General features: G+C 45.4%; 1 protein-coding gene across 1 annotated transcript in view; it reads right to left on the bottom strand.

Moving 5' to 3' along the window:
* The window catches only part of bbs9 (Bardet-Biedl syndrome 9), a 135,297-nt gene that overhangs the window by 88,229 nt on the left and 31,246 nt on the right, over positions 1 to 15,822 (bottom strand). The window contains 6 exon segments of the mRNA XM_062400218.1: positions 1,858 to 2,010; positions 2,150 to 2,322; positions 2,608 to 2,703; positions 3,130 to 3,270; positions 7,859 to 7,873; positions 12,605 to 12,709. Coding sequence (XP_062256202.1) covers positions 1,858 to 2,010; positions 2,150 to 2,322; positions 2,608 to 2,703; positions 3,130 to 3,270; positions 7,859 to 7,873; positions 12,605 to 12,709 — 683 coding nt within the window.

Genomic DNA, 15,822 nt, shown 5'->3' with positions numbered 1-15,822 from the left:
GGAGCGAGGGAGAGAGGGAGATAAAGAGAGAAAGAGAGAGAGAGAGAGAGGTATAAGGAAAGAGAGGGACAGAGGGAGAGAGTGAGAGAGAGAGAGAGAGGGATAAGGAAAGCGAGGGAGCGAGGGAGAGAGTGAGAGAGAGAGAGGGATAAGGAAAGAGATGGAGAGACGGAGAGAGAGAGGGAGAGATAAGGAAAGAGATGGAGAGACGGAGAGAGAGAGGGAGGGATAAGGAAAGAGATGGACAGAGGGAGAGAGTGAGAGAGAGAGAGGGATAAGGAAAGAGAGGGACAGAGGGAGAGAGTGAGAGAGAGAGAGGGATAAGGAAAGCGAGGGAGCGAGGGAGAGAGGGAGAGAGAGAGATAAGGAAGGAGGGAGCGAGGGAGAGAGGGAGATAAAGAGAGAAAGAGAGAGAGAGAGAGGTAAAAGGAAAGAGAGGGACAGAGGGACAGAGTGAGAGAGAGAGAGAGAGAGGGATAAGGAAAGCGAGGGAGCGAGGGAGAGAGAGAGATAAAGAGAGAAAGAGAGAGGAATGGGTGATGGACAGAAGTGACAGTAGAAGGCATTACCAGCTTGAGGAGGAAACCAGATCTGTGAATCAGACAGAACGAGAGAACGAGAGAGAAACAGTCTTTCTTTCACCCACGTGATGAATATGTGATAACACGGTGAAAGGCCTCGGCGGGTTTGAACCCTCTCGCTGAGAAGAGACGGTGCTAACCGCTGCACCACTGCACCGACCAGATCTCAAAGCTCTTTATTACAATGAATGCAAACTCCGGTTTGGTTGATGCCGTCTCGCCCGCCTCAGGAAACGCAGCCGGTGAAGTACGGACACAGTAGAGCTGCTGATTAAACTGTTATGGCAGTTTACATCCAACAGAGCAACCATATTAACATTTAAGGCCGACGTGTTTAGATCCGTCTCCCTGATGGTTTACACTGGTGAGCACCACACTAATCCGAGGTGAGCTCAGTTTATTTGGGTAAGAACAGAATCAGCAGCGTCAGCAGGCTGATTAATTTCCTCTCATTAAGCTGTGAACCCTCAACACTAACGTGCACTGAATTAGTGTTTAGCTAGAGCAGCGTCCAGAGAGAGCGACTGATCACAGAGCGCCAGGCGGTGACGTCCACACAGATAATGAAGAGATGATGTCACAGCGCGGCGCTACGCTAACGAGAAGCTAATGGACGGCAGAGCTGATGACCTGGTGAGCTGGACTGTTGAGTAAACAGTAGGGGCGAGGAAACATCACACACTCACACACACACACACACACACACACACATGCACAAACACACACACAATATCACAGTGACACATGTAGTTCCACCCCCCCCCATGAAGTTAAACAAAGGGTGAAACAAAAGCTTAATGGCTGCTTTGTATTAATATCAGCTCTAACCTCAAATACAGCGCACACACACACAAACACTCACACACACACACACACATACACACACACAAACACACACACGCACACAAACACACACACACTCACACTCACACTCAGTCACTCTCCACAGGGGTGTGTGGGTACAAGTGTATCAGCAGTTAATACTATTACAGTTAATAACTAATGTGACTTCATGTCTGTGTGTGTGTGTGTGTGTGTGTGTGTGTGTGTGTGTGTGTGTGTGTGTGTGTGTGTGTGTGTCTGTCCGTGAGTCCAACTGGGTGTGAGCTCACAGCTCATCATCTAAAGAGAGGAAGTCCATAAATCAGCAGAATACAACTCACACTGTAAATCTATGCCAACACGTCATCGCTCCTTGTGTGTGAGTCTGTGCGTGTTTGAGTGTGTGTGTGTGTGTGTGTGTGTGTGTGTGTGTGTGTGAGAGTGTGTGTCGGACCTGGCTGTAAGTGGCGTCCAGCAGTGTGTCGAGGTTCTGCAGAGGGGCCGGGGTTTTGTCCTTGAATCGAGTCAGCAGGCGGCGCTGGATGGCTCTGAACTGGACCGCTCGCTCCGACAGCAGGTCCTGGTACTGCTGAGCACTGACACGCAGCTAACACACAGACACACAAACACACACATGGAGACACATGTTGTTTTACAAAAGGCAGCACAGGATGAAACACAAAGCTTGATTCGTTCATATCTGCTGCCTGACATCTACAGTGCATATGTCATGTGAGTGATTGTACCTGGAAGTGGTGGTCGACTAACAGGAAGTAGTCCTGCAGGGGTAACGGTCCACTGAAGCTCTTCTTGAAGTCCTTCACTCCCAGTTTGGCGAAATGTCCGTCGAACCTCTGCACCAGCTCCTTCACCACCAGCCACATGTCCTCAAAGCTGTCGCTCTGGATGCGGTAACGCTCTGACAAACAAACAGCCGCAGTTAAACCAGAGCAAAGGTAAAATGACCAAACAACAACAAGTGTGAAGGATGAATAACCAGGAAAAAGACTAAGAGCGGAGCAGGTGCCTGTGGTTATACAGTAAGATCAGCTTTATATGTGTGATGAATACATATTCATGTTGCCTAAGAAGTAAAAACAGCTGGTGAAAGCTTGTGCAAAGAAATGAAGACACAGATATGTCCACCTGTCGGGATGGAGGTGAACCAGCAGTGTTATTAAACTCATCTGTGAGTGTGACTCACGGGAGGTCCGGGACGCGACCACAGTCACTTTGGCTCCCGACAGGAACTGGAACGCCAAAGTGTTCCCGTCCTTATCTTCCGACTTCTCTGAAAACTCTGCGGAGAGAAAGAGACAGAGAGCGGGGGGGTTGAGACAGATAAGATGGCGTATCGCGATCCAGGAAGGTGGAACGACATACAGTCACACTGTTCACACAAAGACGCACAATGTGAGCGGGCGGGAGCTGACACACATCACAGCACACACAAGAGCGAGTGTGTGTTTAGACGTCAGAGCTGCTGATTGTAGCCGATTGTCAGATAACAGGGAATGGTTCGCAAACACACACACACACACACACACACACACACACACACACACACACAAAGACACAGACACACACACACACACACACACACACACACAGAATCACAAATAAATAAAGATACATAAACACACGTTCATATAAACACACAACCACACGAGATTAAAAAGTCTAAACAGATTCCCCGGGCTACATTCCTCTGATCCCGGGGTTTTACCGGGGAAGATGGCGTGGAGGTCGACCGGCGGCTGGTTGGTTTCCACACTGATCTTAAACTTGGTGGTTTTGGCCGGAGATGACGGAACACACACCAGCAGCAGAGGAAGACTGAACCTGGCCTGGAGAACCCTGGGAACTCCTGAGGAGAAGAGAATACATCAATATTTTAAAACATCTTAAAGTTTTACGTTTACTTTTTATGTTTCTTCATATTTTACGCAATTTATTCCTTTTCCATTTTTCCATCCTGTAGAAGTGCCGGTGAGCTGCCAGCGCTCGTGGAGGGTCTGAACCCAGGAAAATATATTTCCTGCTAAAAATAAATGAAGTTGTTTTCTTTATTTGGTTTATTCTGGATTTATCTTGCGTCATTTACGCCACTCTTCAATCCCCCCCCCCCTCCTAAAGATCTTTTCCTGAAAAACAGTCTGACAGCCACAACCCACTTCCCCTTTAAGTGGCGCCCATCTTGACCAAACTCCCCTACGGCGAATCAAATGAGGTCGGAACACGTCGCCTTCTAGGTGTTCTCTCCAAACAGCAGTCAGGTTAACGTTTGTTAACATAGTCAACACGGCAGATATTCAGATTACATGAGTATCTGAGAGCTACGAGACCCAGAGACTCAACATCAACACCGAGTGTGTGTGTGTGTGGGGGGTGGGGGGGGGGGGGGGGGGGGGGGTTGTTTAAGATTCGAAAGGGAAGGGAAGTCTTGTGTGAAAAGTGGAGTGAAATTTGTAGATGTTTAAAGAAGAAGTAAGGAGAGAGAGGGGAGCTCAAGCCAACTATAACTATGTTCTGAGGCTGAGCAGTGCTGAGCTTGGCAGAAATCTACACTTAGCTAGAATAACAGAGCGCGGGGACGGAGGGAGAGGAGGAACACAGTTGTTAAGAAGAGATGGAGCGGCGAGGGAACCTGGGGAGAGGAGGTGAGCTAACGACAGCAGAGGGAGAAGACCTGAGCCCGGCCGACAGAGTGGAAATTAACCAGAGGGAGGGAGAGAGAGAAAGAATAAGAGCTGGAGTTTAATTATGGAATGTTCCAGGTTATTACAGATAGTAATAATTACCTGCAACTACTGTGCACCTTTTCATTCCAGACATGAAATTATTATGTGATTATGTGAATAACTTGGTTTGGTTTGAACACAGAGAGGGAAGAGCTGGAGCCAAGAAAAACAGGAGGAGGACGCGGAGAGAAAAACGCTTTTCGAGAGGAAGAAAGACTCTCGTGCACTTTTCATTTCTCTCCTCACTCCCTCGATTCCTCATTGACCCTTCGTGCTGGGTGACTGAACAGCCAAACAACGAATCACATCCAACCAGTAGAACAAAGACAGAGTCAGAGGCACATGTCAGAGCGAATATGAAACATGTTACGTGAAAACTTCCCTAAGTTTAAATGGTGAATATTCTCCCCGTTGGAAAAATAACGCTGAATATCATCAGATCCAAAGTTCTGCAAAACCTTTTTTAGGTTTTGAGATTTTAAGATACAAGTGTGTGACTTTGTGATGTGTTTCAAACCACATGAGTGTTTTATGGTTTATGGTTTGATGGTGATCAGAGGAGACGTGATGCGCACTGGGACGGATTGGCCGACTCCAGCAGGTTTCAAGTTTTTCCAAGTAAAATGTTATATCGTACAGAGATGAATGAAACCACTGCGGCCTGAGAGGAAGCAAAAGGAGGTCAACCCTAAGTTAAAGTAAACATGATATGTAATGAACGGATGAATGAAGGTAGAGACAGGTCCTTTAAACCCCCCCACCTGTCAATCCACACACTGAAGTTTCCCTTTGCTCTTCATTCAAACTCACGACCCATTCAACAGGCTTCTTCATTTCTAAAGCCACTTCTCCACTGGTCAGAAAACCCTCTAACATCTGTCTTTTGTCTGCACTGGGAATGGAATTAATCTGCATCCACTCCCAGTTCACATGACGGTTCATCTCCAGTCGACGGGGATGGAGACGTGAGAACTAGAGAACTGAAGAAGCCTTTTGAATGAGAGTTGAAACATCTTCTAGAAACACCAGCAACGATCCAGTAAGACCAGTTTACGACGTCCATCAAGTGAAGAGATTATCAGACGATAAACACTCCATCAACTCTGGTAAACTCATTAGAGCACAAACTGTTTGAGTTTGATCTCTGCTGTGGTTCGGGCTTTTCCTCTCTGTCCTTGTTCTGCAGGTGACTCCAGAGCTGCAGGATCCAGATCTGACACTATTCAACTATTATTATATGAGTTATCATCATAACCTCTGACTAGGAGGTTGACTATTGGATGGATCGTACCACAGAACTTTGGGGAGAGACACAATTTTGTATGCGTCACATAAAGAAACACATTAAATAAGTTGAGATCATTTTTCAACATTTCACGGATCTTGATGAAAAGAATCTGACTGACATTTATCAGATTCAAATAAAAATTCAGATCTATGAATCTAAACAGGAACTGTTCTTGCACTGCCACTCTAGTTACTACTGTTATTAAATGGTGCTGCTATCATTATTAATAACTTTATTACATCTATCGTCATTATAAGAGTCTGACAGTGATTAATGACTCGGTTCTGTCGGAGGGAGTTTGATTCTATGTATTTATGAAGCCTGTTCTTTGGCAACCTTCAAAATAAGAGTTTTCACACGACTTCATAAACTGTCCCTGCTTTAACTTCATCATCTGTGAAACACATTTCATGTTTTCTGATCAGGGTGAACAGCAAGAGGCTGTGGCCGCATTTCCAAAAGACTCAAATGTCTTCTGTGTCTGCTAAAGTCATATCCTCACTCACGTCACTTTCAATGCTGGACCAGAATCTGGGTCAGTCGCCATGTTAATGAATAAAGTTGCATCATTCTCCGACGTCAGATGTCAGAGTTTTACTCAGTCTGATGACACGGAGCTTGAGGAGATGCAGTGGAAAGAACAGCAGCAGATTGATGGTGTTCGAGGAGAAGATTCAGAAACCTGGGACCGAGGCCAAAGAGTGAGTAAGTGACTAAACACTGTTCCTCAGTTACAGTAAACTGAGGTTACTGTGTTTGTCTTACAGATTCTTCAATTCATTCTCTCCCTGTCCGGCTCTGTGGCCGTCGCTAATCTGCTGTGAGGGATGTTTACGTTCCTGAGGGTTTAGCTATGACTGAATCCACACACACATCACATACTGTAACATGCGACCTCTGACCTTTCCCCTGACAGTCGCCTGCGATGCTGCTGATACGGGAAGCGGAGCTTTGTCTACTGCTAAACACACTTAACGTCACCACTGAGCCCCACTGCTGCTACTGGTTAGAGCTGCTGGAGCTGCACTGGGCTGCCGGCTCAACGCTCTCTGATTCCAATTATCTGGAATCTGTGTTTGTGTCTGCGTGTGTTCGAGACGGAGGCGGGAGAGAGAGAGGGCGACCACAGGGTTTATTTGAGTAGAGGAACACTGTACGGGATCAGGTTCTTAACACAGCTGCAGTGATGTCAGCGGGTGTGTGTGTGTCTGTGTGTGTTTGTGCATCTTTTCATCATTTCCTCTGTGATTAGGTCACAGCACAGACAACTTCTGAATGACTGACAGACTCGACCACAGATCACGTCTCTGTCTGTTTGATCTAATCTGACATTTCTTCTGACCGAGATCTCTAAACCAAACTGCACACTTGAGTTTCCAGAATCAATAGGATTTTTAAATGAAAATCAGAGCATTTGTAAATCAAAAACACTAATAGTAATAAAACATCTTCAGTATCATAGAGCCTGATTAGAAGAGTTCGTTTTCAGCCAGTTTTAAATTCCTCCTTCACGGAACACGATGTTTCTTTAATTTTGGTCGTGCCGACCGGAGACTTTCTACACAGCCGTCTTGATTTCTTCGTTTTGACCGACTCTTGTCAGAAAGGTTTAGGTTTTAACTTCCTGTGTGAGATTCTGAAGAAAAACATTTAATTTCAGCAGTTTACGTTCCCTGAAAACAAATTCTGCTGATGAAAAGATCGCTGCATGTGAAGCTGATTTGCACAGAAAACACAACGCTGCATGAGTATGTGTGTGTGTGTGGAGATATGTGTGCATGTGCGGTATATGTGTGTGTGTGAGTGTGTGAGAGTGCATACTACTGCAGGGCTCTAAACCCACTATAGATTACAGGACATCCTATTCTGTATCAGAGAACACAAACTCAGATGGACTAAAACAAACACTGGCTGACGACTAGGAACACTACGGCTGACACACAGTGTGTGTGTGTGTGTGTGTGTGTGTCTGTGTGTGTGTCTGTGTGTGTGTGAGAGAGGGACAGATGATATTTCTGTGTAAACTGCACACAGTAAAAGAGGAAAATGGATATTTACTTATTCCACACAGTGAGGAAGTGTATATGTGCGCACAAGTATCTGCACAAGTGTGTGTACAGACTCTTGCCAAGTATCACGTTACAGGAACATAAACAGTGGGCAGTGGTCTCTTCCTGTATATACAGTAGAGTGTGTGTGTATTGGAAAGCTTATATATATAAAAAACATATATATATATATATATATGGTGCAGTTATGATTTTTTTACGACTGCATATTGGAGGGAAAGTCCCACAATACAGCAAATGTAGTAATAGGTCTGCACGTTTGTCTTTTTAATAAAGTGTGTGAGTGTGTGAGTGTGTATCTGTGTGCGTTTCTACTTTATTGTCTATTCTATCCATCACTTCTATCCAATCACTTACCTTTGGGGTTTAGCTCTGTGGAGAAGAAGAAGAAGAGAAGAAGAAGTGAAGGTTAAAAAAACTGACAGAGACACAGAGAAGAAGAAAGAGGCATCACTCCTGTCTCCTTTCATTCTGTGCACTAACGAGGCAGAGCTGGACGAGTTGGCCTCTGATGTTCTACTGGGGGTGGTGGTGCTGGGGGGGGGGGGGGGGGGGGGGGTCCCTGGGAAAACCTCATAAGGACATGAACAAAAAAGACTAAATAAAGTAGAGGAAGTCTCGGCTCTTCTTTCCACACACTTGATAAATTCTGCTGGAGCAGAACGAGCCTCCTGATGAAGCCAACATCATCCTCACTTTGATAAACTGTCCAAACCCAAAATGAAAAAGCTGCTCATCAAGACGTGAGTATGAAATTTACTCTGACGGGATCCGGGGGGAAAAGGCACCTACCCTGATGTAAATATCAGAATCCAGAGTTTCATCAGTTTAACCGAAGAGAAGCTACTTGAGAAAAAAAATAGAATTCTTTGTTAAACTCAAAATTAATTTGAGCTTCAGAGATCCTGAGTGAGAAAGTCGTCCTGACACCAGAAACGCTCTGGCAGGTGAATGGACGTGAACTTCTCCAAGAGAAGGTTTGAGTGATGAAACCAGTCTGATCACTGGTGTTTCTGTTTCATCTGATCTGCAGCTGCGTCGGTCAATGGTTCTGAATTATGTAAATTCATTTTAACTTTCTTTACATCGGCCAGAGACGTTATGTTTCCCTGCTTGTTGATTTGTTGGTTTGAAACTTGGAATGAGACCTCATTATAAATATCTTGATATGGAATTAAACAATTAGCGTCTAATGACAGATCCATCGTCTGAAGCAGCAACGTTTACAGTCAAGTAAAACTGAATATTGTTTTTTTAAATTTAGGTAGACCATCTCTTATCCTCCTCCTCTCAGCTGCCAGGTTTTCTCAGCTGCTGTGGGATTCAAACACTCAACCCCCTGCTTCTGTAACCTTTAGGCCGCCGCAATTGAGGTCTGGCAGATTAGGCTCTGGTTTGATTGGTCGAGGAGGATTTCCTGCGAAGGTGAATGAGAAGCAGATGGTCTCGTGCAGGCCAATGAAAAGCCACGGAGCTGCTGAGTCAGACAGTTCACGGGTTATTAAACCTGATGAAAGTCCTGCTTCCTTTCCGCCGTCTCTCCTCTTCCTGAGGTAAAGCTGCCTCTCCTGTCATAATTCTGCCTTTAATTGAAATATCCTCATACTTAATATCACGTCAGGCCAAGAACATCACATTTATTTAATAAACTCTAAACTTACAAATTAGAACAATCCAAATAAAGACTTGCTATATTTATTTTTGAGGCCTGATTAGTACATTACATTAACCAATGAAACAGAATTATAAAGGAACACATTTGGACTTCTCTTTCTGAAATCCCCTCTGACAAATAAACCGACAAACTCTCAAAATATGTTCACATTTAGCGGAATTATCTAATCCCACAATGCTCCCCTCTGTTCCCACTTCTCTGCATCTCCTCTTAGCATTGTGCCGTGCCAGAGAAAAGAAATAAAAAGCTGAATTTGAGGGAAGACGCGCCAAAAAATCAAAAGGCTAGACCAACACAAGAAGGAAGGGAGAGAAAGAAAGAGAGAAAGAAGTGAAAGCATCAACGTTGAGTGAAAGCTCCAGCTAAACGTGGAGGACATGTCAAATGGAGCAAGAAGACACTCAAGCACACAGACGGTAGCCAGGCATGGCCGCCGGCCAGCCAGTGATCAATCAGTCTCTCCTGTTCTGAAATCTCCTGTGACGGAGGAGAGATGAGTGAAGCTCTGGATCCATGAGCTGGTGGAGCAGCAGAGAAACGGTTGGGTGTATCACGACTCCTCATCTTACAGATAATAACTGAGAAACTTAAGAAAGTTGCTTTTTAAAATGAACAGAACAACAAAGTGCAGCAACGACATCTTTCAAACGTCTCCTGAACGAAGAACTGTAAAGTCTTGTTAAGAAATCAAACCGGAATTTAAATAACCAGCGATTATATCACCGATAGTGTTTCATACATGAATCCAGAAAGTGTCTAGAAAGTCTGGCATTGACATTTGCCTTTTCAGACAAATTTTGATTTGCAATAAATTCCCGAGAAAGTCAAACAAGAAAAGAGAAACGTTCCAGATTATTCCACGTGCTGCAGCTCATGAGAAATAAATAAAGTTCAAAGTCTTTACATTACGATGTTAAAAACTAAAATCCTTTTCGATAAATGAATCACTTTTTCCTTGGCCAGTGGCCGAACCTTCCACCGACTCTCCGGTGCAGAGTAACAAACCGGGCTGAGCACAGGGATCACTTGGCACAGAGAGGTGGCAACAACACCAACAGCATCAGCTGTCCCACAATAGTTTCTTTCAAATAGATTTCAGACCTGGCAGCGAAACAAAGACCTAATGAAAACACGGGAGCCTCCAGAGACACGGACATGTGGAGGTGCTGGTCACTCTGGCGATCTCCCTGAAGCAGGAGAAAACAACGCAGACTGCCAACCAGCTCCCAAGGCCTCCACACGAACTGGCGTAGCACCCGATGAATCATGGCTGGCCGTGTTGTACGGAAATTATCCGCGCAGTCGTAACTTATCTGCGAGAGCTGGGTTGAAAATTCCCATTGTGTGTGAGGTAACAATGTACTGTAGATACCAGCTTGACCACTGGATCCCCCTGAAGTGTGTTTGTGTAAAGCCATTGTTGGGGTGTTAGGGAAATCACAGAGGACACTAATGAAATTCTTTCTAGATTGTAACGACTGCAGCGACCGTCCAGTCTCCTTTGAAGGACTTAAGGAGTCAGCAGCCTTCTTAAATGTCAGAGCCTTTGTAGAGCTTAGAGATGGCCTCAGCGACCATGGGGTGGAGCGGAGCTGCGTGGGCCGGGCGGCGGCGGAGGGTTAGTAACTATCGGCCTCTGGGTGGGAGCGGAGCGAGGGACAGAGACATCGAGACAAAGTGAAGCATTCCTCCCATACCAGGACAGCATTTAGAGGATGAGAGGAGGCATTAACGGAGATTAGCACCGCAGGAACACACAGCCACCGAGCTGCAGCCACAGATACTCAGCTATGTAGAAGGTCTTAAGGTGAGCACTTTGCAGAGTCGGGGGGGGGGGGGGGGGGGGGGGGGGCAAGACTCTACATCGTGGTCCATCATGGCAGGTTAGATGAGCCCAGCAGACCTTCTTTCAATCCACTTGGCTGCTGACGGAGGTGTTTGTACTGTTGATCAAAGGCTGGGTCCAGAGGAGGAGGAGTCGGTCTACTGGGCGTAGAAGGTGGAGGCCGGACAGAAAGGAGGCAATCTGGTCTACGGAGGATTTTAAAAGAACCTCCTGAAAGACGTGACCCTTGAATCCGAACACAGCTTATGTCTCCTCCTCTTTAAGGACGTCGGTGAACAGGCTGATCAACACGTTTTGTCCAAATGGTAGAATTTGGTCTCATTTCTTCCACAAAAATTAGATTAATAAAATATTTGCAGGGTGTATGAACTGGAGTGCAGTGTCCTGTTTGAGGACACTTCCACACGCCTTCTCAAGAGGTCAGGGATCAAACCAGGAACCTTCAGATTACGTAGCTGTGCCTCCTGAGCCACGCTTTCCTGTTTCAACATCCCAACGCCACTAAGCACGGAGCCAGATCCATAAAGACATGTTTTTCCTGCAGTGTGGCCTGAAAGTCAAGTCCCAGTTCACTGTCCTGCACGGAGCTTTGACCTGACTTGACACCACCCATCATCCTGGCGTGGACTGGGAGCGACCCACTGCAGCCAGGTCCCAGCGGTATGCTGTTGGTCTCAGGGTCCACACCTTATAAAACCCTCCCTGTTTCCCTCCACTCTCATGTTCACCCTGGCACACGGCTACTTCCTGCCCTTTAACTTTTCAGTATAAAATACCTCCCTTCCTTTCTCTCCACCCAGGCTCTCTCTCTACTCCCGACTGAGCGTAACTCACCTCCTCACCTGCTTCCCCTTGTTTCACTCAGTGCACCACACCTCGTGCGGTTTTCCAATCCTGCTGCGTCTCTTTTTCCTCCAACCGAGAATAAACCTCTTCTGGTTATAACTCCAAACTAAGAAGTCCCGTCCAGAACACGAGTTTGGCTTCACACTCCGCCCCAGCTGCTTCGCCTCTACGGCTTATTGAAAAACACCAGACTCCATATTCTCAGCTATTTATAGCATCACAATAAAGTTTAACAAAAAATTCCACGTTTTCCAGACATTTCACATTAAAAGTGCTTCTGGGGAGGGAAACTGTTCCACCGCCCGGGGCTGCCAGAGCAAATGTAATCCAAAGGAAACAATAGCATGAAAACATGGGTTTTCTAAACGAACGCTGAAATCTGGATTTCAAAAAGGAAGTCTGTGACATTTGAAATAAAGAGTGGTTTTGTTGGTTTTCAGGGGAAAGTAATATCTTCCAGAAATATTGCAGGGGCCGGGAAACAGATGCCTGGAGGGAGCGGGGGGGATGAACTGGGTTTGTTTGGAAGGAGACCAAATGTAATTACGTCAAGTCAGCAGCTGCTGTTCAGCAGCGTTACAGTGGAGGTGCACACTGGGCCGACTGGATCACACAGAGAATACACCACTTCACCACTGGTTCCGTCTGTACACGTGTCAGAGTTGATGTGTTGAGAGAGTTCAGGTGATCGTTGTTACATGTGTGGATGAAGCGTGTGTCCTGTAGGTATTTTTACCTGTTGGCGAACTGTAGGACACAGTGATGTCTCCGGTAAGGTCAGCGGGGGGGTAGCGGCCATTGAGGAAAGCCGAAAACTTAACGACGGTGGAGGAACCGACACCTGAGGAGAGAGAAGAGATAAATGTCAACATCGCCGCAGAAAGAGAAAGTCCACGTATGCAAACTCCCTGAATTACAAAGACATGAAGCAGGATCACACAGAAGCTTTTTGTGGAGGGCTCGGTAGAGACCCCAGGAAGAACCTACAGATCTGGATCCAGGACTTTCTTTATGACTGCAAGATAGGGCAATTTAAAATGTTTTATTGACGTCTCACATAATAATTCATGCATCTTGATAAGAAAATCAAGGGGGACTGAGAGAAAAATTTACCAAAAAAAAAAAATAAAATAAAGGAAAACCTATAGAAAATCAGGATCTAGTGAATTTAAATGAGTATTTCTCTCTAAATTTGTATAAGGTCTGGAGCTCTAATGACTTTAGAAACCATAACACTGCTGTTGTGACTTTTCCAGTCATCACAGGTTTGAGGTTTTCAGGGCTTCAGTTAAACTCGGGACCAAAAGTCAACATCTCCTGCTTTTATTAAATGTCTCGTGAGTTTTACAATGGTGAGCTTAATGTTTAATCACTGGAGTTCCCCTTTAAGTAAGTTAAATTAAGTAATGTGTTATTGGAAATGTAAGTTTAATTGAGGTTTTCTTATTTCTAGAACAGAAGCTCCACTTTGACTGTAACAGGCTTTACAGGAAAAACACTGGATGATGGATAAGGAGACAAGGCAGCCAGACTGACAGACACACACACACACACACACGGACACACAAAGAGTCATCATTTTTGAGGTGTAGACAGAACAGGATACAGCAATACCAATACTAACCAGACCATTCAATGCACACACCCACACACATGTGCAGCAACACACACACACACACACACAGCAACCCTTACACTAAACATCCCCAGGCAAGGTGAGGACAGAGGATTAACAACACTAGCCAGAACTTTAACTCAAATCCAAGTACACACACACAGACACACACAGACACACACACGCACAGCAGCACTGAAGTTATATGTAGCATGAGAAAGGGGCGATGACTTGTCGCTTCCCTTCAAATACCCCAAAACCAACAGAGAGGGAGAGAGAGAGCAAACAGGCCGCAGAGAGAAAGCAGGGATCAAATACAGACAGAGAGGAAAGGATATATTACAGCTAATGGCTTCATGCAGTCAGTCACACACACACACACACACACACACACACACACACACACACACACACACACACACACACACACACACACACACACACACACACACACACACACACACACACACACACACACACACACACACACACACACACACACACACACACACACACACACAGAGGGCGGTGTGGTGGTGTAATGGGGCGTGATGTTCCTGAGCTCAGCCCGTTACAGGTGACTGAACCCAGAGTATGTGTGTGTGTTTGTGTGTGTGTGTGTGTGTGTGTGTGTGTGTAGACAGAGTGTGTTTGTAAGTATCGCACTGTGTCTAACACGGTGAATTTATTAAACATTAGAACCATTAGAGCCGACCCCTCTTGCACTCAGTCTAACTCAAACACAGACCACGGGGAGACGGCTCCTCTCGGGTTTGAGGATGGACAGAGCAGGAGGAGGCGTGATGGACGACAGGAGGAGCAGAGACACCTCCCCTCCGACAGGCCGAGGAGAAGATGGATGATGAAACGCAGAGAGAGAGACTTTCTCCACACCCTGTCAGGCGCCATGACAGCGTGACCCCCGCTCTGCCTTCATCTTCTCCCACACTGCTCTCCAACATTTAGCCCTTCCTCATCCTCTTCTCATTTGTTCTTTCTTCATCCATTCATCCCTTCCTTCATCTTCTCCCACACTGCTCTCCAACATTTAGCCCTTCCTCTTCCTCTTCTCATTTGTTCTTTCTTCATCCATTCATCCCTTCTTCATCTTCTCCCACACTCCTCTCCAACATTTAGCCCTTCCTCATCCTCTTCTCATTTGCTCTCTCTTCATCCATTCATCCCTTCATCCCTTCTTCATCTTCTCCCACACTGCTCTCCAACATTTAGCCCTTCCTCTTCTTCTTCTAATTTGCTCTCTCTTCATCCATTCATCCCTTCATCCCTTCTTCATCTTCTCCCACACTGCTCTCCAACATTTAGCCCTTCCTCATCCTCTTCTCATTTGTTCTTTCTTCATCCATTCATCCCTTCCTTCATCTTCTCCCACACTGCTCTCCAACATTTAGCCCTTCCTCTTCCTCTTCTCATTTGCTCTTTCTTCATCCAATCATCCTTTTCATCCCTTCCTCATTTACTCCATTTTCAGGACAATATTGATTGACTGCATTTAATTGTTTAAACACCTTGAACTTCACAGTTAGTTATTTATTAATAACCAACTCTAAGGAATTATGTTAAACATGTTTAATTAAAAAAATTCATTCATTAAATAGGAGTTATTATATGTTCACAACTGAATTCCATGATTCAGAGAGGGTGAGAGGGACGTGTTACCTTTATATATAAAAAAAATAGGAGATACACCCAAAACATGCTGTGTATACATAATGTGGTGAGTATAAATCTGTAATAAATCAAAATAGGAAATAGGAAATATGGTATTCTGTGCTGAAATGTTTTATATGATATTATATAATGATATTTCCACCTCCTCTACTCTTAAATCTTTTTCTTATCCTAATGTGTTCTCCTCTGGGTTTCACCTCCTTTGTGTCAACATGAATATATAAAATAACCCTAAACATTTTGACCAATCAGAAGCCTGGGGCATAAAGTTATTGTCGGGTTTTGGATGAAAACGAAGACGCCAGCAGCTGAAATCTCTTTTTCCCCGTTAACACATCGTAAAGTGAAAACTGAACATCTTCCCCCCGGGAGGAGTTGAGTGAAAGCTCCGTTTTCATTGATTCTAAAACAACTATGATGAAATGTGCATGTGGACGAAAGGGTTTCATCTTAGCCCCCCTGCTCTCTCTCTCTCTCTCTCTCCCTCCCTCCATCCATCCTCTCTCGACTGCATTCTTCCTCCTTCTCCTGTTTCCACCTTCCCTTCCTTTCACTTTCTTCCTCTCCTCCCTCCTCACTCTCTCCCTCGCTGTCATCCTGTCCGTCAGCAGACGGCTTTTAACCTCCGCGCCCTGGAGGTCAAACTGGTC

Source organism: Platichthys flesus, chromosome 11 (assembly GCF_949316205.1).
Source record: "Platichthys flesus chromosome 11, fPlaFle2.1, whole genome shotgun sequence".
In the NCBI taxonomy this organism is placed as follows: Eukaryota; Metazoa; Chordata; class Actinopteri; order Pleuronectiformes; family Pleuronectidae; genus Platichthys; species Platichthys flesus.
This window is presented reverse-complemented; position numbering and strand designations above follow the sequence as displayed.